This window comes from Diceros bicornis, chromosome 18 (genome assembly GCF_020826845.1).
Source record: "Diceros bicornis minor isolate mBicDic1 chromosome 18, mDicBic1.mat.cur, whole genome shotgun sequence".
Lineage (NCBI taxonomy): Eukaryota > Metazoa > Chordata > Mammalia > Perissodactyla > Rhinocerotidae > Diceros > Diceros bicornis.
Window position 1 is genome coordinate 58750950 of NC_080757.1, and position 27663 is coordinate 58778612.

Here is a 27663-nt window from a genome sequence, read left to right on the forward strand (position 1 = left end):
ATTTAAATTGATTCAAATCCTTTATTTACTAAGACATCTGTGTCTATATATGCCTCCCAGCTTAAGAAATAAAAGATTTCTGTTATCTTGAAAGTTCTCTAGGTACACCTCCCAGTTCCCAACTCCCTCTCACCCAAGAGGTAACCACAATCTCACAATGTGTGTTAATAATTCTCGTGCTTTATTTTATAATGTTAGCACATAGTTATGTATGTGCTAAACAACATATTGTTTAGTTTTGCCTAGTATAAATTCTACAAAAATGAAATAAAACTACATATAATGGAAGAGAGATCCTGTTGCTCCACAGATATTATCAGATGTTTTAATTTTGCCAATCTGATGGCATTGGATGTCTTCTCATTGTCTGATTACTGAAAGCTTGTGTATCTTTTCTTATATTTTGGGGCCATTTATATTTCTTCTTCTGTGGATGCCTAGTTCTGTTTTGGGGAAATAATCCATCCTTTCCCCAGTAACATGCATGCAATGCCAGTTTTGTCATAGATCAAGTTTCCTGGTCCAGGCAATATATGCCTGGGTCGGTTTGGGGGCTTTCTATTATGTTGTATTGCTGAAATTTTTCATATCTGCTCTAATGCCACTGTCCTCATTATTACCCTTTTATAGTAAGCCTTCATATGTTGCAGGACAATTCCCCCCTCTCTCCCACTACATCCCACCCACTCCAACCTTTTGGGATTTTGAATGGAATTGCTTTGCATCTGTAGATTAATTGGGAGAGAATTGAGATTATGATGATATTGAATCTTCTGTCCAAGAATATGGTTTGCCTTTCCATTTACTTAGGTGTTCTTTAATGTTTTTCATAAGGTTTGTAATTTTCTCTTCACAATATAGCTTGGAGATTTTTCCATATCATTATATAGAGAGCTGCTTCATTCTCTAAAGAGCTGTGTGGTATTCCACTGTGTGGATGTACTGTAATTTATTTTACCAGGCCCTTAATGATGTCTTTTTAGGATATCTATGATCTTTTTACATTAGAGCAATGCTTCAGGGCAGTAGCCTTGAACTTATTTGAGCATAACCATAAATATATTTGTAGGATAAATTTCTAGAAGAAAGATCGCTAGGTCAAAGGATGTTTACATTCTCCAGTGAATAGACACTGCCTCCCAGAGAGGCTGTGCTGTGAAACTGCTCTCCTTACAGTTGACAGTGACTCTATGGTCATATACAATTAGGTTTTCCTTGTCTTCTTTGCGTCATTGGAGACTTCACCATGGCTGCCTTCTGGAAATTCTCTCCTCTTTTTCTGTGGCTCTGCATAAAAGTCTAAAAATTCTTCACTTTAATCATTCATTCATGTGTTTACTTACTTATTTGTTCACTAATTTCGTAGTTCGGTGCTTAGAATTGTGCAGTCCACCAGGGGGCCCTCCCATTTTATTTATCAAGTAAAATATTGCCCAATCATCCCGTCTATGCCTATCTCTGTGTAACTGAAAGTGCTGAAAAGGAATTCCCAAAATAGGGGCATAAACGTTGAGTGATGGAGAAACTGAGGCACGAGGCATTAAGTGGCTTGATTAGAGTCAGAAAGCACATAAATGGCAGAAGTGAGACTACGTGTGTAGCTTCTCACCCCTGACTGCCCGTCTTTGCTTCAAGAGTCCAGAGGGGACTTCCATGGAGAGGCTTGTCCTCCTCTGACAGGGGTCTTCTCCAGAGTGAGGATCATAAAACAGCAGATTAGCCTGTCCTGTCCTTGCAGCTGCCAGTCCTGATCCCCACCTGCCCCGAGCCTTCCAGAACATGGGCACCACCATCCAGGAGCAACGAGTGTGGGCCAGTAGCCAGGGAGGCTGGGTCTGGCTGCCAAGTTTCCATCTCAACTCCTTCTCCAAATCTGCACAGAGACTCTCCCACCCCCACCCCTTGGCAGTGGGACACCACCATCTGAGCCTGCCTGTCGCTACCCTTCAGAACAGAATTCAAAAGTTTGCAATACCAGTCTCTGCCCTTGTGGGATGATGGGGCAGCCCGGCCAGCCCAAAATAGCTGGGAGAGGCAGAACTTTCAGGCCACGGTAGCAAAAATCACGGTGCCGCTAATGACAGGCTGTGCTTATCTGGAACCGAGTGTCTTACAGACTTTAACCAAGGTCACATCGATTTCTCCAATGATGAGAAAACAGACATAGTGAGCAGCAATGTCATGCCCAGGGAGACAGAAGCAATTGCCAAACCAGGGAGGACACAGAATGTGCTGCCTCCTGGGCAGGGATTCCAGGGAATGTTCCCTCCCCTCTGAGTCTCTGGGCTTTACATCTCATGAGCTGCCCTTGTCTGAGAATGTGGAGCCACTTGGGAATGTTCAGGAAGCCTTTAGGAGTTTGGCCCAGACATCTCTGTGAAGGAGCTGTGAGCTCCTAGGGTATTCCAGGATGGGCGTGGCCTACCGCACATTAGGGGGCCTAAGAGAGAGACATTGGAGGGGGCGGGGCAGCTCATCACTCTGGTTGGCCCTGGCCTCTCATGCAGCACAGGGCTGATGAAATCTCCCCCAGCACTGCTGCTGGTTTTGGGTTTTGATTTGTTAATGTTGTTTTTTTTGCCATGACTCTTGTCCCAGTGCTGACCGGGACTGTCCAACAGGAAGATTTTTTTCTGAACTGAGAACATTCTGCCCAGGTTGCTTCGGGGGTGCTATGGCCATGCTGGAAGAAAATCAAGCAGTCTGCAAGACCATCTCTGGCTTGTCAAACTTCCCATCTTTCCGACTTACAACTTGAAAGCAGTATGAAGTAGGTGACAAAAGGCATTAGGGACCTGGCCAGCTCTGTGTTTGGTGACATATTTTATTTCCTTTATCGAGGGCTGACTGGCTTTCTTAGGGAGCCTGGGCTTGTGAGTCTTTGCCCTTTTGCCTGCTGGCTTGAGTTGTGGGTGGTGAAGGCACTACCCAAAACGTACTGAGACCTCAGTTCCCATTCTTTGGAACTTCCCACGCCTCTGAGCCTTCTGTCTCACACAAATGTCTTGGGAAACCCCAGGCTTTTGTTGCCACATTTAATATCAACGCTCCCCCCCCTCCCTATTTCTGCCTCAAGAAAAATGAGTAATCCGTTTTCTAATCTCTTGGGAGTTAACTGAGACTCAACCCAAGAGGAGGGAAGGAAGATTATACTTATAATAATGACAGTTATACTGAACATTCTAGCACTTTGTGTCTGCTACATCACCGCTTTTATCAACCATGTGAGAAATTACCGGTTCACAATCCTTTACCCCAAATCCCTCCAATACAAAACAGCTCTGAAAACATAGTTTTCCCCTAAATTTGGCAAGAACTAATTTGACAGAACATCGTGATTTGAACGGTTGTGAGACCGTGAATGTCCTTCATTTATCCCACTACAGAATAGTCAAGCGTCTGGCACAGGGGCGCTGCCCCAAAGTCCAGTGGGGTAAGATGCTCTGTGTGATATTTGCATCTTACTCTGAACACATCTGGCCTCGTGGGTTCCAGATAAAAGACCGTGGACTTGTCTCTGCTTTATAGACAAGGAAACTAAGGCCCAGCGAGGTTGGGCAGCATCCCCAGGCTGAGGACTTAAACTTCCTATCAGAACCAGTCAGCTGCTGCCGGAAGAGACAGTCATTATTTGTTTGTATTCTAAAGCGTCTCTCTGTATCGGGTCTCCGAGTTCATGTCTTGGAATTATCTTAAAGGTAACTGTCTTTTGGTTCTTCAACATAAAAGCCATCTTGAATGGAATAAAGAGGGGGAATAAATCTTCCATGTCCGCATCTGTTTCTCTTTAAACCTGCATGCCCAGCTTTGTGTGCACTGAATTCTGGTATCAGTCCAGGGCTTCCCCAGGTCAGGGTCTCCTGGATGGGGCAATGGGGAGCTTTCCCATTGCATTCAGGGAGTTGCTGGTTCACAGGAGTTTTGAGGAAAACCCGGATTCTCTAACATCCTAGACAAAGGTCCTGCAGCTGCTGCATGAAGACGCAGCCTACTTGCCTCTTCTGCTTCTCTTGTTGTGGTCTCCCCTGGTCTCCCCACTGTGAAGGCTATTTGAGGACAGAGCAACTAGGGGAAGGTCAATCAGTGTGCTGGCCGGGTCTTGTTGACAGGGAAACTTCCTCGTGTTATGCACAGGAATGAAGACGAGCTTATCTCTGGGTTTTCCTGTGTTGATAAGCAACCCGGGATGTAGGTTTTGCCAAGCCTCAGACACATGACAAAGATCATAAGCACTTCCTGAGTCTTCTACCGCCAGCTGAAATGGCGTCCCCAAACGGGGACACGTTTACTTAATCTTGCCATGGTGTCCTTGAAGTTCTCCAGGGCCACTGGAGGATCAAGAACATTTTTTCTTTTGCTCCCACAGTTGGAGGTTGGCTTCAGGGTTTCCATGGACTGGCCACGGGGCACTCCCTGCCTCCACCGCCCAGAACCCTCTCTCTTCTTCCATCTCCATCATTCTCAGCTCGCCCTGGCAAGAAGGTGTGCCCAGTGGATGTCTGGCATGCACACTCCTCCTCCTCCCTTTTGATTTCTCAGCCTCCCAGCAGACACGTGGGGAGCAGAGGTGGCAAGGAAATTCCAAGGCAAGGAAGAGTGAGGTGCAGCCTCTTAGCTTTGCTCCCAGCATCCCAACCCAGCATCTCTGTTTCTACATCTCCTGTCCAGGTGTAGCCAGAGAGAGAGGCCCTCGGAGGAATGGTGACAAGACAAAAAGTGCAGGAACAACATCTGAGCAGATTGGAGAGAACGTGGGAGCAGGGGAGAAACAAAAAAGAAAGAAAACTGCTACATCACCACAGAGTTTTGTTTCTCTGGTCAGATCCTTCTTCTTGTGATATGATAGGATTCTAGAACTAGCTGGTCTGACTCAGAGTTTGGGGATGGAGATCAGCCCAACTGGGGGCAGCTCCCGAGAAGTCTGGGGCAGCTATCAGGATGTGAGGTAGGGCCAAGGGACTTGTTTAGAAAGAACTTTTGTATAAAATGGAGAAAATATCTGTTTCTCATATTAAGGACTGAGAGGGCTGATGGAGACTGACAAATGCTCAAGGCCCTCCTGTCCCCCACCCCCACCCCGCGGCTCACTCTGTACTCTAGAGCATCTACACTGCCCAGCCAGGGGTTCCTACCCTTTGGATCGCAGAGCTCTCTGGGAATCAAATCAAAGCCATAGACCATTGCCGTCCAACAATGCAGATGTGTACACACACACACGTGCACACAATTTTACATTCTGTTTTAGGAGGTTCACAGATTACCCCAAATGTCTGTGGTCCCTGGACCCCAGATGGAGGCCCTGATAGAAGGCATGTCTCAGGTCTGCCACTGTCCCAAGACTTCACCCCACAGGGGTGGCTACAGTTGCCCCCTGAGCTCCTTGGAGCCCATCCTCCTGCCAGCAAGCAACTCAGGGGTCCCAACCCTCCTTGCCCCCAGCCCCCCCACACCTGGACGGACTTCCAGACACTTGGAGAGAGAGGGGTGGCAACCTTGGTCCCCATCCTGGGCCGGCTCCCAGGGCGGCCAGGAGAAGGGCAGCGCTGGCTTCCCCTGCCCGCCGGGCACACACACAGTTAATCCTCGGCGGCTGCTGTTTGGATAAAATGCGCTGGGAGCGTTCGAGGCTCCGCGGCCGCTCACATCTGGCTGGGGTTTGCTCTTTACGCGTCTGTCCTGCTTTCTTCGTCTCTTCCTTTACTTTCGAGAAACCGCGTTTCCGCTTCTGGCCAAAGAGACTTTGAAGGCGAGAAGATCAAGGTGCCGGGAAGGGACCGTGTTGCCCGCACCCTCCGCCCCCCACCACCGCCCCCCTACTTTCTGCGCCTTCTTCCCAAGGACTTTTTCCTTGCTTCTTCCCGGCTCTCTCCTTCCAGACGTCTGTTCTTTCCCCGACTTGGCCGGGCGGAGGCTCCGCCGCTGGGAGATGCTCTAAGTGGCGCCGGGAGAGCCCGAGAGGCCGCGGGCGCCCCGCTCCCGGACGCCGGCTGGAGGTAGGTGCCGGGCGGGCGGGACCGGGCGCTGCTCCGGCTCGTTTCCGTGGCTTCAGCCCGGGTGGCAGAGCAGAGCGGAGCAGACACTCGCACCGACCGGCGAGGAGCCGAGTGGGAGGGGCCAGGGCGGCAGTTGCGGCAGGGGCAGAAAGACCAGGAGGTAAGGGAAGGTCCGGTGCCGGTTCTCGCTGCTCCCTTAGTAGCGGAGGTGCCCTGGGGAGCCGTGGCCTCGGTCTCCCTCTGTGGCAGACGGATGCCGTCAGCAATGATTGTATCTCTCCCGTGTTTTGTGAGTGTTTGTCTTGCTTCACTCTTCTCTGGTGCGTTTCTCAGGGCGTGAAAGGAAAAGAATGGTGCTCAGGTTCCCTCTGCACCTGGTGGGGAGCCCCCCCACCCCAATATTGCCTGGACCACCTGAAAGCCAGGTTTGTCTAGCCCTGCCTGTGGCCAATTTGGAGCCCACACGGAACAGGAAATGCTGACTTTGGCCCCCCACATCTGATGGCCTTGGGGTTCCCGGAGAGGATCCAGCCTGGACAGGGAAAAATAATGTCCCTTTCCCAGGGACCCTCCTGGCTGCCTGCGCCTCTGGGAGTGGCCCCTGGTCTGGGGCGGAGTTGCTGAGCTCTCCTCAAGCTTCTGGACCACCAACGCCTCTCTGTGTCTATGTACCACATACTGCCCAGCTCTTCTAGGGCATCCCCACTGGCATAGGTGTGGTCCCCACCTGTCCTGGGCACCCACATCCTGTTAGCCTGGACCCCGCCATCCCAATTCCCTGGCAGCCCCTGTGTCTTCCCTGGATCCCCACATGCTTTGGGCACTCACGGGCCCTCCCGATCTGCTTGGAGGGGAGGGAGGAAACTGCATCTCTCTGTGACTTGTTTTTGCCTCTTCTATCTCACTTGGTTTCTAAGAACCGGGGGAAGTTTGGCACTTGGAGCTTCCTCCTTCTGAGATTTGAAAATGAGGAGTGTTCTGAGAAACTGAGTTTTCTCAACTGCTAGCTACTTCCCGGGTCCCTATGGGAGGATGTGAGGTCCTCAGAGGCTGCTGGGCCTTTGCTTTTTATAGTGCAGGAAAGCACACAGCCAGCCTCACGTGCAAGGTCATAAATAGATGCCCTTGACTATTGCGTGTGCTACATGGAGATGCCTACGTGGCGAGGAAATTCATTCTCCACGAGGCCTGCTCAATGTCCCTGCTGGGACAGGAGGGAAAAAATACAGGAAAATGTATTTTTTTTAATTAAAATTTTTTTATTAAAAAATTATTTTTTATTTTAAAAAAATTTTTTATTAAAAATTTCAATTAAAAAATGGGGGTGGAGGGTTGCGTTGTCCTTTCGCGCCCTCCTCCCCACTCTCCCTCTTGACCTGAGAGCTGAGAGAAGCTTAGGGATGACCCAATACAACAGCAGCACTAAAAATAATAGCAGCCATGGATGTGTGTGTGTATGTGTATGTGTGTGTTTCCCGCGTGGCGGGCACTGAGCAAATGTTTGTTCTCGACAATTCTATCAATCGCACTCTCACCCCTGAAAAGCTCAGAAAGGCTCATGACTTGCAATAGATGAGGCAATAGATGAGGACCGGGGACTCAAACCTGCATCTTGGTGCCCAGAGAAGGGATGTGACTTGCTCAAGGATGCACAGCTCTTGAAGCTGAGGCTGGAATCCAAGCTTCTCAAGTTTCCAAATTTCCATTTCCCAGCAGCCCATGGAGAAAGTGCCCTGGGGCAGGAAGGACAGCTAGGTTCTGCTTGCCAGCGACCCTTGCCCTCTCCTCTCACTCTCTCTCCTCTTTCTTCCATCTTGAGTCTCTTGTGATGCCAAGGAAAGTGCTCCCGGTGAACAGCAGGTCTGGGAGACAGAGAAACGTGGGCACAGGAGGTCTTGGGTGGGCCCTCGTCCAGCCAGAGGATGCCACTGCCTGTCTGGGGCAGGTGCAGCCAGCCAGTGAGGCCCTCACAGGTGGAGCCGAGAAAGCCGATGTGGTCCCAGGAAGGGCGCAGGCGGCTCCCTCCTCATTCCTGGGATGTAACCTCCCTATTCAGGGCAACCAGCACAGCATAATTTTTTCAGAACATGCTTCTTTCTGTTGTTCTTCCTGGTGCCTCCTGCCCTCCTCCCCCCACACCCCCCCAGCTGTAATTAGCATGACTCATAAACCAAATATTCTGGCGTTGAACTTCACCCATCAAAACAAAGATGAAAAGAATTTTGTAGATACAGTCGTGCTGCTGGGCGTCCTTACCAGACATGAGCTTGCCACTGTGTTTTTTGTCTTCAGCAGCCGGCCCCTTGTGTGGATCCCTGTTCTGGAGCTGGGGGTAGCTGAGGCTCCAAAGCTAGGGATGGGGGTGACAGCTCACAAAGGAAAGGAAGAATAGAAAGGTTCCAGGTTCCGTTATGGTCCCCACGCTCTGCTGACTGCCTAAGGCAACTCTGCCTGCCCATCCACTGGAGAGAGAAATGGGTGTTTCTGAAGCTGCTTCATCTCCCTGCCCTGAGAGACCAGAGATATTTAATGGGGGTGATGGCCTCCTGGGCGCTTCATCTTGGTGGCGTAACTGCTTTGTGGGCTGAGGGTTATTATTTTTTTTTCCTGTTTTTACCTGCTGAAATCTGCCTTCTCTTAAAGTCAGATGAGACAAAGCAGCTCCCTGGACAGGACCCTGGGCATTGCCCTGACCCCTCATACAGTGCGAGGAGGAACTGTCTGCCCACTTAGAGAACAATCTGGAAAAGAATCATCAAAGCCTGCATAAGGCGCTTCCTTCCGCTTTCTCTCAGGGCAACCCAGCAAGCTGGTCCCATGAGGCCTGGGATCCGGGATTTTGGGGCCCTGCCTGGGGGTCTGTGCCGGGGTCCTTGGCCTGGCAGGGCCAGTTCTGCGCTTAACTGCAGACGTGTGGAAGTGGGGCATGCCTCCTCTTTTCTTCCTCCCCAAGCTCCGCGGTGAAACTGCTGCTGCAGCCTGTGTCCTCTGACCCTCGTCTTCCTGCCTTTCAGGGGCAGGGCTCAGTGGCATCAACAGCAGTGCGAGCTCTTGAGCCCTTTGGGGGGCATCTTTATTTCTGGGTCCTTGTCAAGGTTGCAGCTGAGTGATGCCTGTAAAGTGGGAGACATGAGTGGCTCCTTGTATCCTGTCAAGCCACTCATTCTTGCCCACACTTGCTTTCCAGAACTGGGCTCAAAGTGAGATGGGTGTGGGCAGTGGCACTAGCGGCCTCCCACCGCCTACTGGGGTGTCCCTGGCCTGCCCCAGAGGCCCCTGCAGTCAATCCCTTCTCCAGCAGTGGATGGGACTGGCACAGTCCTACTGGGGTGTCCCACCCCATCCAGGACTGCTGTGGGCCAGGCTGGGCCTCAGTGTCTGACCATCTCTCTGGCTCCTGTAGGAATTTTCCTTGAAACGAGATGAGCAGAGCAGGAGACTGTGGGCAGTGTGTCAGGGTGGGAAGGGAGGACGGGAAAAGAGGGAGACAGGCGGGGTGGGCAGTGGGGGTGGTGGAGGGCATGGGGATGTCAAGTTCTTGGTGCCCTGTGCTGGGTCAAGTGTTGCTGCTGGCCACTGGTAAAGCCACACTTGGCGGAGTGCCCCAAACCCTTTGCCTCTTGTTGCACCCCCTCCCCAAGCAGTGGGGACATCTGGTTACCAGCCACCCTCTGCCCTGGGGACCAGGGAAGGAAAAGGACCTTGCCTGGGAAAGCTGCCAGCTCTGGTGGATTTGCGGAGGGGTGCAGGCCAGAAGTTGGGCTGCGCTGGGCTCTGCAGCTCTGCCCTGCAGGTTTCTGGGTCTGGTCTTCAGAGCTGGGGACTGGGGTGTGCCTGGAAACACTCAGGCCCTTTCTCCTTGTGAGGAGTCCAAAGTGGGTTCTGGTTAGAGATGGATGGGTCTGGGTGGGTTTGGGAGTGGTCACGGGGCTCTCAGGTCTTCTGGCATTCAGGACACCCTCCCCGCCCCCCCGCCCCCGTGAAGGTATAGCTAGGAGAGCAAGACCCACAGTTCTGTAAACCGGCCGTAGGTCCTGGTTGAGGAGACCCTGAAAACGGCACCTGCAGGGCAAGCGGAGCCAGGCCAGGCAGCTGGGGAGAGGAGTGAGGCTAGAGTCCGATGCCCGCCCTTCTCCTTTCTGTTCGTTGTTCTCTTTTGCATTCTTCTGCTTCCAGTTCCCTCTCTGCAGGGGCCCCTACTAGGGGGTCCACCCAAGCCTGACCCCCAGACAGCCCCCCAAGGGGTGGGCAGACACAGGGCACAACACTGCCCCCTCCCCCAGCGTTGGTCCTTTACACCACTCCTTCCTGCTAGCTGCAGTTGGCCTTGGAGCCCTTTGCAGTCAGCTCCTAACCACAGAGGGCCTTGGGGGCGGGATGCTGCCATTTGCCAGTCCCTGCATGATGTGGTCTTCTTCCTCCTTCTTCCTTTCAGAGTTCACCAATGCACTGTTTCCTCTCTAGCCTGCAAAAGCAATGCCCTAGAAATGCACATTTGAAGGGCCACACCTCCCATGTTCCTTACATTTTGAGGTATGAGGAGGGTGTTACGGATGGTTCTGTGTCTTAATCCAAAGGAATTAAACTCTAATGGTGAGTTTTCAGGTGCTGGCAGGCTGCCACCAGGGAGATCTTAGCACATGGCTTCAATGAAGACAGTTATCATGGATCACCCCGTGCCCCATACTGTGCCTGGCATAAAGTGGGCGCCCAGTAATCTGCTGAGTGGATGGATGCAGGGTCTCAGCTGGTGGCACACTCCTCAGAGCCAAATGCCACTGCTGCTGTTCCAGCTATAACAAGTCAGCTAAGCAGGGGAACGCCCAGCGGGTGGGAGCACCTGCTGGACCATAGTTTGCTCCAGCATAGTTTGGCCCCATCTGGAATCTTTCTGGAGGCCCCTCGATGTGAAGTGGAAGGCACTTTGCTGTCAGATACACCTGTGTCTCCCCTGAGCTCCAGCACCTCCCGCAGCGGAGCCTGGGGTGAGTGGCTCCTTCACGCTGAGCCTGTTTGCGGGTCGGAGAAACTGAGGTGCACTGTAGGGATCAAGCTCAACGGTGTACGTAGAGCACCGTGCCCAGAGCCTGGCACGTGGTAGGTGCTTAATCAGTGGTAGCAGGGCTTTGTTAGAAGGAATCTTGGGTAAATGATGGGGCTGCACCTGGCCTGTTAACTTGCCTGGCCATTGTGCAGAATTCCTGATGGGCTCAAGGATTTGGCTCATTTCCTTCTGTTTCATGTTGCAGGAGGCCTCCTTCGGCAGCACGTGCTACCAGTGAGTGGTGTGTCCAAGACAGAACAAATCCCCCTGCTTCTAGAAAGCGTGTTCTCTCCAGCTAGCCTGATTCTAGGCCAGGTTAGGCGCCCTTCCCTGGCCTGACCTGTACCCACAGTCCCTTGGGGGTTCTGCTGCCCAGGGAGAGGGCTGGATCTTCCTGTTCCACTGTGTCCCCAGAATCCAGCCCTCTGCCTGGTACTGAGTAGAGGCTCGACAAACACTTGTGAAAGAACACAGGGCTTCAGCACTGGGTCACTTTACATCTGCATGGTCCCGCTTGAGTCCCAGATTTGCCACAGCATCCCCAAACCCCCCTCCATTCTACTTTTCTACACATAGAGTCACATTCCCTGGAATAAACAAAATGCTCACTTAGTCCCCAGGGTGGGCTTATGTGTCATTTTTCTAAGTGGAAAATAATGTGTACTCAAGGTGAAAAAATATGTGACTGTTATAGGAAAAAAACCCAGAGAAGCCAAAATAAGAAAATCGCAAACATCCATATTTTCATCACCCAGAGATAATTGCTGTTAGCAGCCAGGTGGGTGGCCTTAGCTCTTTGTGGCTGAGTGTATGTGTGTGTTTGGACATGTATTTATGTGTACATGTTCTCAACCTGTGTCTTCACTCATCACTGTTTATGAACATCTTTCCGTGTCAGTAAATATTCATCTGTTTACAGAGGTCACTGATTGGTGCTGCTGGCTGGAGCTGCCCCACCCCCCAGACTTATTTATTTATTTACATGCCTTTAAAAGGAGCACTGGGTTCCTGCTTCTCCGCGATCCCCACCCCTCCCTATTACCTTACACCCAGCCCACGGACAAGAACTGAAGGCATTTGAGTTTGCCACCCCAATCAACCCCCTCACTTTTAGTTTTGCATTGTATGAATGCACCATGATTTATTGAATTAGACTGTTTTTGCAGGACATTTAGGTCGTTTGTAACCTTGGCTAATGGAGGCAGTGGGTTGTAACTCTTTTGCAGTAGATTTTCTGAGTGTAGATAAGAGCAGCATTTGAGGAAAAGACGGCTAGATGGCCACACCAGGATTCAGAGTTCTGATGACACTTAATAGTGAGCCCTGGGTCGCTCTCCCTGCTTTCCTCCTCTCCCCCAAACCACCCCCACCCTGAGTCAGAGAGAGATTTGAACATGCTGGCTTGAGGCCATAGCACAAAGTGCAGGATCCTGGAGTCCTCTCTGGATGATGGCTCTGCTCCTTGGGAACAGCTGAAAGGTGACTGTGGAGTTCCATCAGTATTGGAAGTCAGACACCAGATGCTGGAGATGCACGTGAAATGAGACACAGCTTCCATTTATGAGAGGCTCCTAGTCTGTGTGGAGACAAGCCAAGGAAGCCAATGATTGTAGACCAGCCTGTGCAGGATGCTGGAGGAGCTGGCGTCAGGCTGGGCTCTGAAGAACACAGTGATGAAGAAGGTGGTAGGAGAAAGGGACAGACAGAGGACGAGATCGTGTGACTTGTGATGGGGACTTCAAGTGGCTCCAGATGGCTGGAGTGAAGGATATATGTGCAGGGGTGGGGACAACGGGGCCAGAGGTGAGGCAGGAGCCAGAAGGTGAGGCTCAGGGCTTAAATGTTTCCTTTATTTTAGGGGGAAGCCTTTTAAGCCAAGGGTGGCATTCAGATCTGCAGCTTTGGGAGCTGCCTCCGATAAGCAATTTGGAAGATAGTTGAGAGGTGGGAGACCAGCGAAGAGCTGAGAAAGAAGTGGTAACAGAGGCCGAGGGGATGGGGAAGAGAGGAGACTTTCAGGAGGCTTGGTGACAGATGAGAGGTGATGGGTGCGTGGAGGTAGGAGTCTGTATGGCTCCCAAATTTCCAGCCTGGGGCCCCTGTGTGAACGGTGCCCACTTTCCCCGAACCATAGGCTGCAGGAGGAGGAGCAGGTATGGTGGGGTTTGGGGTAGAAGGCGACGGATTAATTGGGGGTTCAAGGGTCTTATGACAGAGCAAAGAGGAGGTATTCAGTTAGATACCTGGGTCTAGACCAGCACTGTCCAATAGAACTTTCTGCAATGATGTAACGTTCTCCCAGCTGTGCTATCCAAGAGGGTAGCCACTTAAAATGTGCTTATGTAGCTGAGAATTGAATCCTTCATTTTGTCTAATTTGACTTGCCCTGTGGGTGGGCTAGTGGCCACTGTTTTGGAGACCGCATACCTAGAGCTCTGCGGCCAGGCCAGAGTGGGGACAAGGATCGAGGAGACGTTGGTTGAAGCCCTCGTGTAGAAAATGACAGGAGGAAAGAGTGTTTGGAGTGAGAGGAGTTGAGAGCCGAGGGCACAGCCTGGAAAACACCTGTCTGTAAGGGGGAGATCAAGAAGGATAAACACTGGGAGACCAGGTGGGCCGGAGCTGGGGTGGAAGAGGTGGGTGGTCTTCATCAGCAGGCGCCCCACAGCGCTCATGGAACATGGGGCAATAAGCGCTGGGTGTCGGAAGGGACGTCGGCGATCTTAGCCAGAGTGATCTGGGCTGGACCAGGCAGCAGGGGTCCTGACTGCATGCTGATCTAAGTCATATTCTTGACCTGGATAAAGTGTGGGATAAAGTTCCATCTTTTGCCAAGCTCCTCTGCAGATGCCTATAAAACATTGTAGTGATGTCCAGGCCCCAGAAAACCAGAGACATTTATACTGCTTGTAAAAGGGCTAGTGGGATGGGACACAGGCCGTGGGATTCCTAGGTTCCTCCCTCCGTAGGTCTTGGGAGTGGTCAGCCCCCCGAGGGTGTCACCGCTGCAGGGAAGTGGGCGGGGGGCCAGGCCACCTGCAGAGCAGGCTCACAGCACGAGCTGTCAATAGCTCTTCTCTCTCACAGGGTTCTCAAAGCAGGGGCAGGCCTGCCGTCCCTGCTTGCCCACCGGAGGCCTGACAGCTGGGAGGTGATCTAAGGACAGTGCCCTAGTCAAGGAAATCTTTGTTTGCACTGGGATGGAATCGTAGCTGTGGAGGCTGGGCTGGCCAGGTGCCCACGCAGGCCTGCCGCCTGCAGCCCACGTGGTCTCCCTGTCTACAGGGCCTGGGCAGAAACGTAGACTGCATCTGCTCTCCTCTCCAGGTGAGCCTTTCCTGGTCTAGGGGCAGAGTGTTGTTCTAGGAGAAGATGGAGATGTTTTAGGATGGGCAGAATTCTTGGCCTCTCTTTCCTTCACTGTTGTGTCTCAAGCCAGACCTTGCTCCTATCCAGGGAAAAGGAAGCCCTTGCTTATTAACTAGCAAGTAGCCCTGGAAGACCCCATCTCCATCCCCGGCCTTGGGCTTTGGAGGTAATCAAATCAACCCCCAAACCTTAAAAAATAAACCCTCCTCCTCTAAGCAGAGAGCAGCTTCTTGGAAAAAGGAAAAAAGGGAGATCAGGTGAGTGGGATGGGCGCCAGGACACCCACATCTCTTGGGAAAGGCACTGCTCACCTCCAGTTGACTGGAGTTCCTTTAATAAGGGATCCCCATCCTCCTACTGCTGTTTCCTCTTCAAGGTTGGGGGGAAGTGGGGGAGAGTTCAAGATCAGCTGGGCCTGTCCAATTATAGGAGGGAAAATTAGATACTAACTGGGCTTCTGGAATTGGTGAACAAATGTCATTTGTCAACTGGAAGTCACTCTGCCTTCCTCCTGCCCATTGCCAGAGGAGCTGGTAAGTGGAAAATTAGTGCGAGGAATGGCTTTTGGGGAAGGCAAGCAGATGTCATGTGTTAGAAAATCCTGATAGTCATCAGGGCCAGAGGGACACCCCAACGTGGTGCTTTCTCCTTTCCGGGCACCAGAGCTGCTGAGTACAGGGAACCTCCTGCAGCCACCGGAGAGCTCTGAGCTTCTCAACAGAATTCCACCAGATGTCATAGCAGGGAGAGACAGCCCCAGGGCTTCCTTTTTGGTTGAGAGGATACTGGGGAGGGAAGGTGGCAGGAGTAGATGTGCGGAAGGGGTGGTGGTAGAGGGGTGGTTGATGCTGTATTGACACGGGGAGTGACAGAAGCTGAGCTAAATCGCTTTCTTGACTTAGGAGCCATGAGGTGTGGGAGAAAGCTCTGTCTTATGCCAGGCTTCCTTAGGAGATGCATGTAAAATTTGGGGGGATGTCCAGGCTCTAGAAAAGCCAGAAAAAGATATTTGTCTTGGGTGGCTTGATATCTGGGGCACAGCCGGAGCTCCTGGAAAGCATCAAATGAGGCAAACGGTAGAAAGGAGAAGAGACCTTCAGGAGGTATTAAAGAGGGTTGGTGACTGATTCGATGTGGCGGATGCTTGAGAAGAAGGAGTCTAAACGACTCCCAGATTTCTGGCCTGCTGTTTGTTCATAGTTCCTACTTCCTCCCCCACTGACTTCATTTTAATAGGACAGAGCTGTCCAATAGAGCTTTCTGCAATGATTGAAACATTCTATTTTGCGCTGTCCAATACGGTAGCTACCAGCTACGTGTAGCTATTGAGCTCTTGGAATGTGGCTAGCGTGACTGAGGAACTGAATTTTGAATTTTATTTCATGGCACTGGACAGCACAGGTCAGGTCTAGAGTGCTACCCACTTACCATTTTGACTCGACATTTGCCTTTCCGTCTTGAGCTATAATTGGGTACACATCTGTCTCCTTCACTGGATGGTAATCTTCTAATCCAGGGAGATCCTAGGCTTCTTGCCTCTAGAACAGCTAGTCACCCAATGGGGATTAAGGAAGACGGAAAATCATGTTTATTAAATGCTTTTGTCAAATGGCACTGGGCTGGGTGTGGCCTCAGATAGACTGTGAACAAGTGGAGCCTGAGCTCCGGGAGTTCAGTCAGAACAGAGGCATGATAACACAGAGGTGGGAGGGAGCCCAAAAATAACCGGGGCAACTCACTGGGACTGATTTTAAACAGACATACGGAAACTTGAACGTGTGTATGAAAATTGTCTCCTTAAAGGATTCACCCCAGGTCCATGCGAGGTCTGAGAAGGGATACAAATTATTAACAAGGAAGTGTTCTCGGACTTCCTGCCCTGCTCCAGATCCTCTAAGTGGCCCAATTCTCCCTTTCTGCCCCCCACGTCCTGTAAAGGGGGATTCATCTTTGTTGCGGGAGGTTCAGCAGGAGGTAGATGGGGAGGTTGAGGAGAGGAACTCTGAAGAGCTGAAGGTCCTGAGGGACGTGGGTGGGAGAAAAAAGATGTTCTTGGAATTTGGCAAATGAATTTCTTCACTGGGTTTGGGAAAGGCAAGTCCAGAACTTGAGTCATCTTGGAATTGACCTCAGATGCCTTGACCACAAGGCAGCCTGGAGACTGGACCATGTGGGTCCAGATTCATGCAGGTTATACACCACTGGCCCAGAAGTCCTGGGGGCCCCTTCCCAGACCTGCCTTCACTGTGTGCAGCACATTCTTTTGAGTCGCCTTACTGGGGGCAAAACCTCACCTTTTGTAGGGGATTTCTTTTCACTGGAAATCACTAAAAGTGATCTGGAGCCAAGTTTGGTTACAAGTTGGGCAATACTGGTTTTGCCCAAAAGTGACTAAAATGATCATAATGTCATTACACTGGCTTTACTGTGGGACTTCGTAAAATGGTTCTGAAGAAAGTTCGAAGAAGGAAAGATTTCAATCTGGGTTTGCTTTGGCTCCAAAGAAGAGGTTCTTGAGGAGAACCACCATCCCCTGAGGCCCTCAGTTTGTCATCCCAGCATCAACAACTCTTTGCTGGGCCAGCTCACGTCCCTGGCTCATTGATATCATCTCCCCTAAACCGCCTGCATCCTGGTCCCCATCTCTTCTGATCGAGGTACAGAAAACCCTTCTTCCAGATTAGGAAGAGACATACCGACATACAAAATGGTGCTTCCACTGAGGGTTGAGCATTGATTCTCGACTGGGGGTGGAGGCGGCGGTGGGGCGTGGGTGCCTCCCAGGGGACAAGTGGTGAAGTCTGGAGACATTTTTAGTCGTCACTACTGGGAGTAGGGGTGTGCTAATGGAATCTAGTGGGTGGAGTCCAGGGATGCTGCTAAATATCCTACAATGCACAGGACAGCCCCACAACACAGAGTGAGCCGGTCCCAAATGCCCATCGTGCTGAGGTTGAGACCCCTTGGGGACAAAAGAATCCAGAGTGGCTCTTTACTTCCTTTTGTGGTCATTTTCCAGCTTTTCCAAGATGAATATATACTTTGGATTCAGAAAAAAAAATGTTTAAAGAAAGAAAAGCCTCTTTTCCTTTCAAGTGAGGCAAGCTTGGCACTTAAAAAAAAAAAAGAGTAATTATTAAGGTGCCAAGGAAAAACAGAAGAAATACAGAAATAGGGAAATAAATTTAGAGAATTCAATTTGACAAATATTTGTTGAGCAGCAGTCAGGCTGAGGGTGCTGCAGGATGCTTGGCTGGTTCAAGACGAACAAGACAATGTCCCAGGCCCAGAGGAGGTCACAGTCTGCTGTGCAGAATCTTACAGGCCAAGGACAACTCTCTGCATTATGGAACAATATGAAAATAACAAAACATAAAAAGAGGAGGATGAGTTTTTGCCAGTTGAGGGGTCGGGAAGGCTTCAGATAGAATATGTAGCACTTGAATATGCAGCACTTGAGTTGGGTCTTGAAGACCCAGTAGGATTTTAATGTATCCCAAGGCAGCCTGTCCAAGTTCAAATCCAGCCCCTGGCCCTCCCTTAAAAATTGCGCAGTCTCGGGCTAATCAACCTCTCTACATCTTTATTTCCTCATTCGTAAATTTGGGATAATAAAGAATGAGTATCATCTCCTTAAAGGATTCACTGAAGGTCCATCCAAGGCCTGTGATGGGGTAAAAATTATCAATGAGGAGGTGTTTTCAGACGTAACCCTAACTTATAAGGCTATAAGGATTAATTGAAATGATGCATGGATGCCCAGCACAGTGCCTGGTGCAGTTGTTGGTCCTGTTAGCCTGGTTTTTAGTAGAAAAGAGGAGGACAATAGGGTGCTCCTGGCCAGAGGAGAAGGAAGCCAGCTGGTGGATAGATGCCAAGAGTTTGGGGGCGTGTCTGGAACCTGCTACTCAAAGTGTGGTCCTTGGACCAGCAGCATTGGCAGCACCTGGGGCTCTTTGACGATACAGACACTCAAGGCCCTGTCCCAGACCTGCTGAATCAGGATCTGCATTTTAACGAGATTTCCCAGGTGATATGTGTGCCCGTTAAAGTTTGAGAAGCAGAGAGCTCAAACACAGGATGAGGGGTGCTGTGCATTGCAGCTGAAGAGTGGGGGCAGACTGGAGAGGGTCATGCATGCGAAATGGTAGATAGATAGATAGATAGATAGATAGATAGATAATTTAAGTATGTATTTTATAAATGAACATATACACACTTTCGTTGGCAAGCGGAGGAGAGGTAGTAGAGGTTTTGAGTGGGGGGCTGGTCCAAGCAGTCTCTTGGTCTTTGGGAAGGTCTCTGGGCCCTGACACGTGGGAAGGATGGTTGGTTGGTAGAGAACTTGGAGGTGGGGGTGCCCAGCTAATCCATTGCACTGGATGGGGTGAGGGGTCAGGCAGAGAATTGAAGGCCCAGCAGAGGTGCGAGTGACAGGGTAGGAGGGGATCCATGAGGAGGCCAGCCTTCCTGGGTTAGGGTCTCATCACGTCTCTGAGGATCCATTGGAGAGCCTGGGGCTCCTGCCTTTTCTGTCCCAGGGCTCTGGCTCCTGGATCTTCTGCCTCCCTCAGGTTCTTGACTTGGCACGGGGGCTCCAGCAGGGAGAGCTACGGAGCACTATCTCTTCAGAGCTGTGACAGCGAGCCCACTAACACGCGGGGTAAAGAACAAAGCCCAAAGTTGACCCAGTGGAGAGGGTCATGCCCTCCCCAGCTACAAGGTCTCTGAGCAATGGGGTGTTTGAGGGAAGTCCATGGCTTCCCAAAGTCTGTGAAAGGAGCATTCATCTGGGTAGATAATTACTGACAAAAAAAGAAATCCACTTCAGTGTTTTTGTTTTCCTTAGAAATAAAAGAGGAGGGCCAGCCCCGTGGCTTAGCGGTTAAGTGTGCGCGCTCCGCTACTGGCGGCCCGGGTTCGGATCCCGGGCGCGCACCGATGCACCGCTTCTCCGGCCATGCTGAGGCCGCAACCCACATACAGCAACTAAAAGGATGTGCAACTATGACACACAACTATCTACTGGGGCTTTGGGGGAAAAAAAAAAAGGAGGAGGATTGGCAATAGATGTTAGCTCAGAGCTGCTCTTCCTTAGCAAAAAAAGAGGAGGATTAGCACGGATGTTAGCTCAGGGCTGATTTCTTCACACACAAAAAAAAAGAAATAAAAGAGGAATTAAGGAAAAATCAGATATAGGACCTTTGAGATTGTTCTCCTTGCTTTTTCTCTTTGTCTCTCAGTAACCACCTGGATCCCACCCCTAACTTGGCTGCGAGGGGTGGGTGGTCCTTACTCCTGCCAGGCCTCCGTTTCTCACTGTGCAGTTGAGAGGGTTGAATTGGGTCCTCATGGGTCCTTGGAGGTGTTAGATTGTGTGTTTGGTGAACAGAGATGGGTTGGAATTGACCACAGTCGCCCCTCCCGCGGTGGGGAGGTTTCCCAGCCCAGCAGGAACAGCCGAGGCACGCGTGACTTCCCATCCACACGTGGGTAAAACCCGACTCCCCAAGTTATGGGGGTGATATCTCTACGGGTGAAAACGAGTGGGATGTTTTGCCGTGTTAAGCCCAAGCCCCTCACGGGCTCACTAGGAACCCCCAATGGGTCTCTTTCTAGAAGGACTATCTCAATCCTGGCTGAGGAGGGTCCTGTCCAGAGTTTTTGCCGAGAGAACCATGAGTGACAGACATGGATGAACACCCTCTGGGGCTGGGCCCGACACCATCCCTATTTTAGATGCTCGAGGTTGCTCACTGGCGCACCCCCTGGTGGCCAGAGAGCGACTTGTAGCCGCCTGCCTACCCCGCAGGCCCCCAGAGTGCAGGGCTGAGGCAGAATCACTGGACAGTGATCACCCAAATTAATTCGGAATTTTGCTCATTGTCCTAATAGGGCCAATTAAATGATCATCTGTGGAGCCCAGTGGCTGAGGGGTCTCCTTTCCGGGAGGCATGGAGGCCTCAGGCAGTGCTGGTGCTCCCACACCAGCCCGGCAGGCTGAGGCTCCAGGAACAGTGTGCACACGCATGAGAGTGTGAGTATGCATGTGAATGCATTGAGAGTGTGTGTGTGTGTGCATGCATGTGTGGGTGTGAGAGAGTATGTGAGTGTAAGTTTATGAGGGTGTTGAGAGTGTGTATGTTGAGTGTGGGCATGTAAGTATGAGAGTAAGCGAATGTGCACATGAATTATATGTGTGTGCAGGAGTACACGTGAGTGTGTTGAAAGTGTGCATGCGCATGAGTGTGCAAGTGTGAATGTGAGAGTGTGTGGATGTGAGTGCACATATAAGTGTACCAAGAGTGTGTTGAGTGTGTGAGTGTGTTGAGTCCTAATGGAGGTGTGTTTGAGTATAAGAGAGTATGTGAGTGTGTCAAGTGTGTGCATGCATGTGTGCACAAGAGAATATGTGAGTGTGTGAGAGTGCATGTACGCATGTGTGTGCGCACTGAGGTTTGTGTGTCAGTATGAATGAGTGTGTTGAGATTGTGTGAGAGTGTGCATGTGTGAGAGTATGTGAGTATATGTATGTGTTTGCTGAGTGTGAGAGTGCGTGCACGTGGGAGTGTTTGAGTGAGAGAGAACGTGTGTGTGGTCGCCCTCCCAGAAGGTTCTGTGCCTGAAGCACTTCTGGGTTTTGCGTGTCTGGGGAGCACCCTTGCTTCTCGGCTATTTCTCTGCGGAGCCCCTCCCAACTGCTGTCCTTCCCCATGTGTCTTTCCCAGCAGGGCACGGTGGGAAGATGGGCTCCCGTGGACTGGGACTCATGCTGGCATGCTGCCTGCTGCTCGCCTTCGCCTGTGGCCCGGTGCTGGGCCGTGTGCCACGTGGCCAGCAGGAACAGCAGGAGCAGGAGGGGACAAGGGAGCCGCTAGTGGACCATGCTGAGAGGTGAGGCTGTGACGGTGTGGACGCAGGAGCTCTGGCTCGGCGGGGTTGGGCCTGGGGTCTGGGGCACCCCCGGGGGCTCGTTCATAGCTAGATGTGAAGGAGCAATAGCTGAGACTGAGGAGAGGTCTTTGTGGAGGCTGGTCCTGGAGGACAGACAAGCCATTTCTCCTTCCAGTGCCCCGGGCGCCTTATCTGAAACTGAGGACAATAACCAAGCCTCATTCCAGCCCCAAAGGAATGTGGGTCTGTGTGAGGTTTTGCAGCCACATCCTTAAGTAAAGAGCACACCAAACCCCAACCCCAGCCCTCAGTTGTCTTTCCATTCCTGCTTTGTCCTTTGAGAATATCTGCTAGAGTTCTGAGTACCCCTGGAAGTAGGAGGCAGGGACAGTGTTGGACCAAGAGCTGGTCCCACAACCCTGACCATCTGATCAAGTTGCAAGATGGTGAGGACTGCTGAAGACTGGCAAGAGAAGTGGTTGCTCTCCTTGAAAAGTTATCAAGTTCTGAACGGCATTGTCTTCAGATCTGTGACCTTCAATGATATATAGACCAGGCTATTTGGGACATTTTGTAGGGATACACAAAATGCTTGGGATTACTCCTGGAACTGTCAAACAGCACCTAGGTGATAGCCCGATGCTTTGAGTTTCTTCATTATTTTGAGCTTTGGGCTGACTTGATACCCAAGGCTTCAGGCTAACTTAGAGTACATGGAATTGCTTAGGATTTGCAGCTAAGTAACATCATTATTTTTCTTCTCTTTCTCCTCCTCCTCCTTCTTTTCATTCCACAAACGTTGATTGAGTGCCTTTTATTGGTCTGGCCATCCACTAGGCACTGGGGACACACACATGAATGACACAGTCGGTGGCCTCCAGGAACTCTGAGCCTTTCGGGACAAACACATGACCCAGTGCAGTGAGTGATGTAGGCTCTGCAGTACAGGTGCACCCCCAACGCCGGGGGGTGGGAGTTGGTGGGACTGGGGAAGACTAAGTGGAGGAGTGACAGGGTCTTGAAGGACACCAGGGGCAGAAGGAGGGGAAAGCCGCCCGGCAACCAGGATGGTGTGTGCAAAGGCGTGGCCATGCCAGTGTCTGGCACTGTAAGGGCTAGTGGTTTTGGGGTGGTGGGAACTGGTGCCAGAGGGTGGAGCATGGGAGGGGAGATGAGCCTGTTGGGAAAGGGTCTCTTCTTAATCTTACAGAGGAATCATGGAGGGCTTTCATGGAGGGAGTAGGAGGTCATGGAGAGGTTTAAATATCACAGAGTTCTAGAAAGAACACTGGAGGGAGGCAGAGAAGAGAATGAATTGGCATGGGGAGAGATGAATTCCAGGAGAGCAAAATGGTAGTGGTCTTCCAGAGATGAGGAGGGCTGAAGGCCCAGGTTCTGGAGGTACTTTCGTGTGTCGGGGGGCTGACTACTCAGGACTCTGTGATCCTCGGAATGTTGTGGTGAGCCCAGAGAGGCATCTAGAATGAGGCTGAAAGTTCCATTCTGGGCAGCTGATGATGATGCTAGGAAGAGGGTTTGGAAAGAGAAAGTGTCAGAGGCTAAGTGACAGGCCATCAGTTTTGGACACTTCACATTTGTGGGGCTTGTTGAATCTCTAGATGGAAACTTCTGGCCAGAGGTGGGGGCAGGGATCCATCTGGGAGTTCAGGGCTTGTGAGGGGCTGAATTTAGGGTGCATAGGTCCATTTCCACGTTGACTGGGGTTTAAAAGTGGGAGCGGGGTTAAATGAGGAGCTGGCCCATTGAGAGGGACTGTGCCACCTCCTAGATGTTCCTGTCACAGCCCTAGAGCCTGGGTGAAAAGAGCCGCAAGCCAGAGAGGGCACGGTGCAATGCAGCGCGATGCCGCGAGGTGGTAGCATGGAGCTGTCGCCGTCCACCTCGCCCAGGAGCCAATCTTCAGATGTAGGGTTGTAAACGTTAGAGTGGAACCTCCAGCTGCTGCAGGAATCCCGAAGATCTAGCTGAGCCCTCTCATTTACAAATGAGTCAGCTTAATAGAGTATCTCCTAGAATCATAGACGAATGAAGGGGACGGCTAGTCGCTGCATCATCACATGTCATCTGAAGACCTCCTACAGGGGCAGATTTCTCCAAAGCAGCCTCTGTCTTGCAAAGCCCACAAATTATTGCTGTTTTTGTTTTTATTCTTTCCATTACTATGAGCTGTTAACAGAGGGCAGGGGGCTCTTTCTGAAACTTCACGTAGGGTCCTGGAATTCACCAAGAGCCACTGTGGTCTCTGTTGAGGGAAAGTTAACACACAGCCTTGTGCATCCAGGCGAGAGACAAGGCACGTCGGGTACACCAGACCCTCCAGTAGCAGAAGCGGGAAGAGATCCCGGCTCTGAGAGCTCATGGATTTCACTGTGATGTCTTTATTCCCTTAGGGCTGAAGAAAAACAGGAAAAATACAGTCCCAGGCAGGGCGAAGAGCCCACTGCCTCCCGGTGCTTTCGCTGCTGTGACCCTGGTGCCCCTGTGTACCAGGCCATCCCGGTGCCGCAGATCAACATCACCATCCTGAAAGGTGAGGCTGCTGCAAAGAGGAGCAAAGGGCACCATCCCTGGGGGCGCTGCTCGGTCCTGCTCGGGGAGAAGGTGGAGTCGTCGGGGTGGACAAGGCGGCATGTCTCCCTTGGGCACAGAGCAGAGGCAGGCTGTCATCTAGAGGGGGGAGGAGGAAATTCCGTTTCTGAGGCTCTGGCCCCTTTCCAAGAGGAGAGATGGCATAGGGGCCCTCAGCCCAAGACAGGAGAAGGAGCCCGAGGGCAGCTCCGGGTCTCAGCCCCACCTGCATTCACACTGCATGCCTCATGTTCTTTGCTTCGAGGCTTGGCGCCCCCGCCCCCCGCCCACTTTCTGAAAGGCCATCGCATGCACGCCACAGTCCTGAGCACAACAGATAACCTTGCGTGGCCCTGCAAAATCTAACTGGGAAGATGGCCAGGCCGAGCCTGACATCTGCAGTTCGTTTGCTCTGAGTGAGCCATGGGCCTGGCCACAGCGCCTGTTGCTTTTGGACAAACCTGTATGTTCCCTTTTCTTTGCCAGTATTTTCCAGAAGGAAAATAAAAATTATTGCTTCTGGATGAAAATAGAAGGATCCTTGAGGTTGGGTGTGCTTGCTTGACACCACGTGTTTTCCTGCCCGTTTTAGGTGAGAAGGGCGACCGAGGGGATCGAGGCCTGCAAGGGAAATACGGCAAACCAGGCTCTGTGGGTGCTAGGGGCCACGTGGGACCCAAAGGGCAGAAGGGTTCCATGGGGGCCCCCGGGGACCGGTGCAAGAACCACTATGCTGCCTTCTCCGTGGGCCGGAAGAAGCCCCTGCACAGCAATGACTACTACCAGACGGTGATCTTCGACACGGAGTTCGTGAACCTCTACGGCCACTTCAACATGTTCACCGGCAAGTTCTACTGCTATGTGCCTGGCATCTACTTTTTCAGCCTCAATGTGCACACCTGGAACCAGAAGGAGACGTACCTACACATCATGAAGAACGCAGAGGAGGTGGTGATCCTGTATGCCCAGGTGAGCGACCGCAGCATCATGCAGAATCAGAGCCTGATGCTGGAGCTGCAGGAGCAGGACGAGGTGTGGGTGCGCCTCTTCAAGGGCGAGCGGGAGAACGCCATCTTCAGCGATGAGTTTGACACCTACATCACCTTCAGCGGCTACCTGGTCAAGCATGCGGCTGAGCCCTAGCCACCTGCTGCAGCGCCAGAGGCTAACCTCCCGTTTCCCCCCACCCCCTGCTCCCTGGACCCCCCTCGGTCCAGCACCAGGCTGACTCCGTCAGCCCTTCCCCTAGTCCTGATTCCCCTGGTCCCCACTTCCCCAGCTTTGGCATTCAACACGACGCCCTTCATGGGAACGGGAGGCAGAAAAAGCTGTGTGGTCCCAGGCCTTACTGGCTCTGGAGATGAAATCCCCCGGCGGGCACCTGCGAGAATGGCCGGGACCTCCAGCTCCCTTCTGTGTACGTATCCTTAAGTGACCCCTGCACACACGGCCGCCACAGTGCGGCAGGGTGTCCCAGACTAAGTCATCTTTGCTCCCATTGCTGGAAATAATTAAGCAAATTCTAAAGGTTGTGGAAGGAGCAAAGTAAACTGTGGAGGAAAGGAAGGTGTTGTTATTTTTGCCTTTCCACCAGCCGTGCTGGCTCCCAGGGAGGGCTGTTTTTGCTTAAGGTTGCGTGAGGTTCCTTTTAAGAGAAGATCTAATGTGGACACCATGGCGACGGGGGAAGGGGATCGGGGGTATGGGGACCCCGGAAACCACATCTGGCTTAATTCTCTTAAGCCACGTATAAACCTTCCTGGGGGACAGCTGGACTGATGTCCACATCCTATGGACAGCCTTATGGCTTTGCCTGAGGGTTCAGCTGGTCTTTCTGAGCCACAAGAGTGAGGGGGTTCGGGCTGGGGAAGCAAATGGCAGCTCACCAGAGGGACAGCTAAGCCCTGGGTCTTGGTCTCTGGGCTGGGAGAAGCAGTCTGCTTGCTGGAACCCATGGGCTCCTGACAGCACCTGGGGACCTCAGGGGCCTGCAGACGTTTCTATGAGGTGCAAAGCTCGGTACAACCAAGGCAGAGCCATACATCCTGTATGGCTCTGCTCTATTTCCCTACACCACCCTCGAGCCCTGGGCAGGGCCTCCCTGCCTGTCCATCTGGCATTGGCCTCTCAGACGGGTCAGCCGTGGAAGGTGCTGGGGCCTTTGGTTTTGTATCAGGTGTCATGGTCACATAACGTTTTCTATAAAACCTCCTCTCACACCATCTCAGAGTCCTATTTCCCATAGGGTTCAGCCTTCAGCACCTTCCAGCGCCCTCCCTCAGACCTCTTTGACCAGCAGCTTAAGCCCATGTGGGAGGGGCTCTCTCTGGGCCCCAAAGTAGGGGAGAGCCGGAAGGGGCTAGAAATTTCCCCTCTGTCTGTCTCTGGAGCTCCCTTGGGACTAAGTCCCTGAGGCCGGGAGAGAAGACATGTCCCCATCCCTGGGGTCAGAACCCTCTCTCCTGAGTAGGCTGCTGCCTGGAATTGGTGCTCTGGCCTGTGGCTGGCTTTGCTGGGCAGGCCTTCCCCGCCTCACTCTACAGTAATGCCCAGACCCAGGGTCCCTCTTACTCCCTGCTTGGGCTCCTAATCCCCTACGGGAGCCTTCCTTCCCACCACCTGGTGACCCTTGGTCTTGACCGATCCCTCTGCCCTCCTTGGGCCTGGCCATGCAGTCCAGGGTCCGTACATCCCTCCCTCTGAAGGACTTCTGCTGGTCAGACTTTAAAACTGTGTTTCCATGGGCCTGCTGGTGGGCAGGGCCCCCACCTGCTGCTTTGTGCTGTCCCAGTGCTCTTTCAGAAAACATTAAACTCGGAATTGTGTGTTTCAGCATTGTGGCCTCATCAGTTTGGTCATTGAACCGCATCCTCTTCCTTTCTATCCCCATCTCCAAACCCCACCTACTGCCTGTTGGAGGCCTGGAGACCCTCAGCTTGGCATCTGGGGACATTGGTACCCAGTGGGCACCGGCTGGGCCCTGGACTGCCTCATTCCTCATGGGAACTCGTTTCATAGACTCAGCTGGACATGGCCCCATTGGATGCTCTGTGTTGGAGGATTCTGCTAGTGGCGGGCAAGAGACAGGTCTTGGACTACTATATTTGTTTCCTGGGGCTTCCGTAACAAACTACCACGAGCTTGATGGCTTAAAACAACAGAAATTTATTCTTTCACAGTTCTGGAGGCCAGAAGTCTGAAATCAAGTTGTCGGCAGGACCACTTGTCCTCCGGAGTCTGCAGGGCAGGATCCTTCCTCGCTTCTTCCATCTTCTGGTGGCCCTAGATGTTCTATGGTTTGTGGCTGCGTCACTCCTAACTCTGCCTATGTCTGTCTTCACATGGCCTTCTTTCCTGTGTCTCTCAAATCTCCCTCTCCTTTCTCTTTTAAGGACACTAGTCATTGGATTTAGGACCCACCCTAAATCCAGGATGATCTCCTCTCGAGATCCTTAACTTAATCGCATCTGCAAGACCTTTTTCCAAATAAGGTCACATTCACAAGTATCAAGGGTTAGGACTTGGACATCTGGGGGACACAATTCAACCCACTACAATGACCTGCAGGCTTGAATACACCCACCAACATCCCCCCTTATGCCCGAGTGGTGAAGAGCAAACATTTCTGCTTCTTTTTTCCATTGCTTGCCAACTGGCGGCCGGGGCTCTTTTCCGACTGCCAGCAGGCAGTGCAAAGCTGCCTTGCTCCCTCTGGTGCCAGCACACTGGCAAACAGCTGGTGTCTTTCCTTTGCCTGGTTCTGGGGTGAGCCCA

At 51.9% G+C, this 27663-nt stretch overlaps 2 protein-coding genes across 3 annotated transcripts in view; one reads left to right on the forward strand and one right to left on the reverse strand.

Moving 5' to 3' along the window:
* USP36 (ubiquitin specific peptidase 36) overlaps positions 1-27663 on the reverse strand; it is a 272438-nt gene that overhangs the window by 167600 nt on the left and 77175 nt on the right. The gene's annotated exons all lie outside the window — the stretch shown is intronic.
* Positions 5692-26718, forward strand: C1QTNF1 (C1q and TNF related 1). Of its 2 annotated transcripts, none has more exons than XM_058561793.1 (4): positions 5692-5993; positions 21135-21300; positions 23712-23851; positions 24482-26718. In XM_058561793.1, exons 2-4 carry the CDS (start codon positions 21152-21154, stop codon positions 25030-25032), a joined length of 840 nt encoding a protein of 279 aa, XP_058417776.1. In that variant the 5' UTR covers positions 5692-5993; positions 21135-21151; the 3' UTR covers positions 25033-26718. The 2 variants fall into 2 exon arrangements, with proteins under 2 accessions (XP_058417776.1, XP_058417777.1); XM_058561794.1 differs by having other exon boundaries at positions 21138-21300.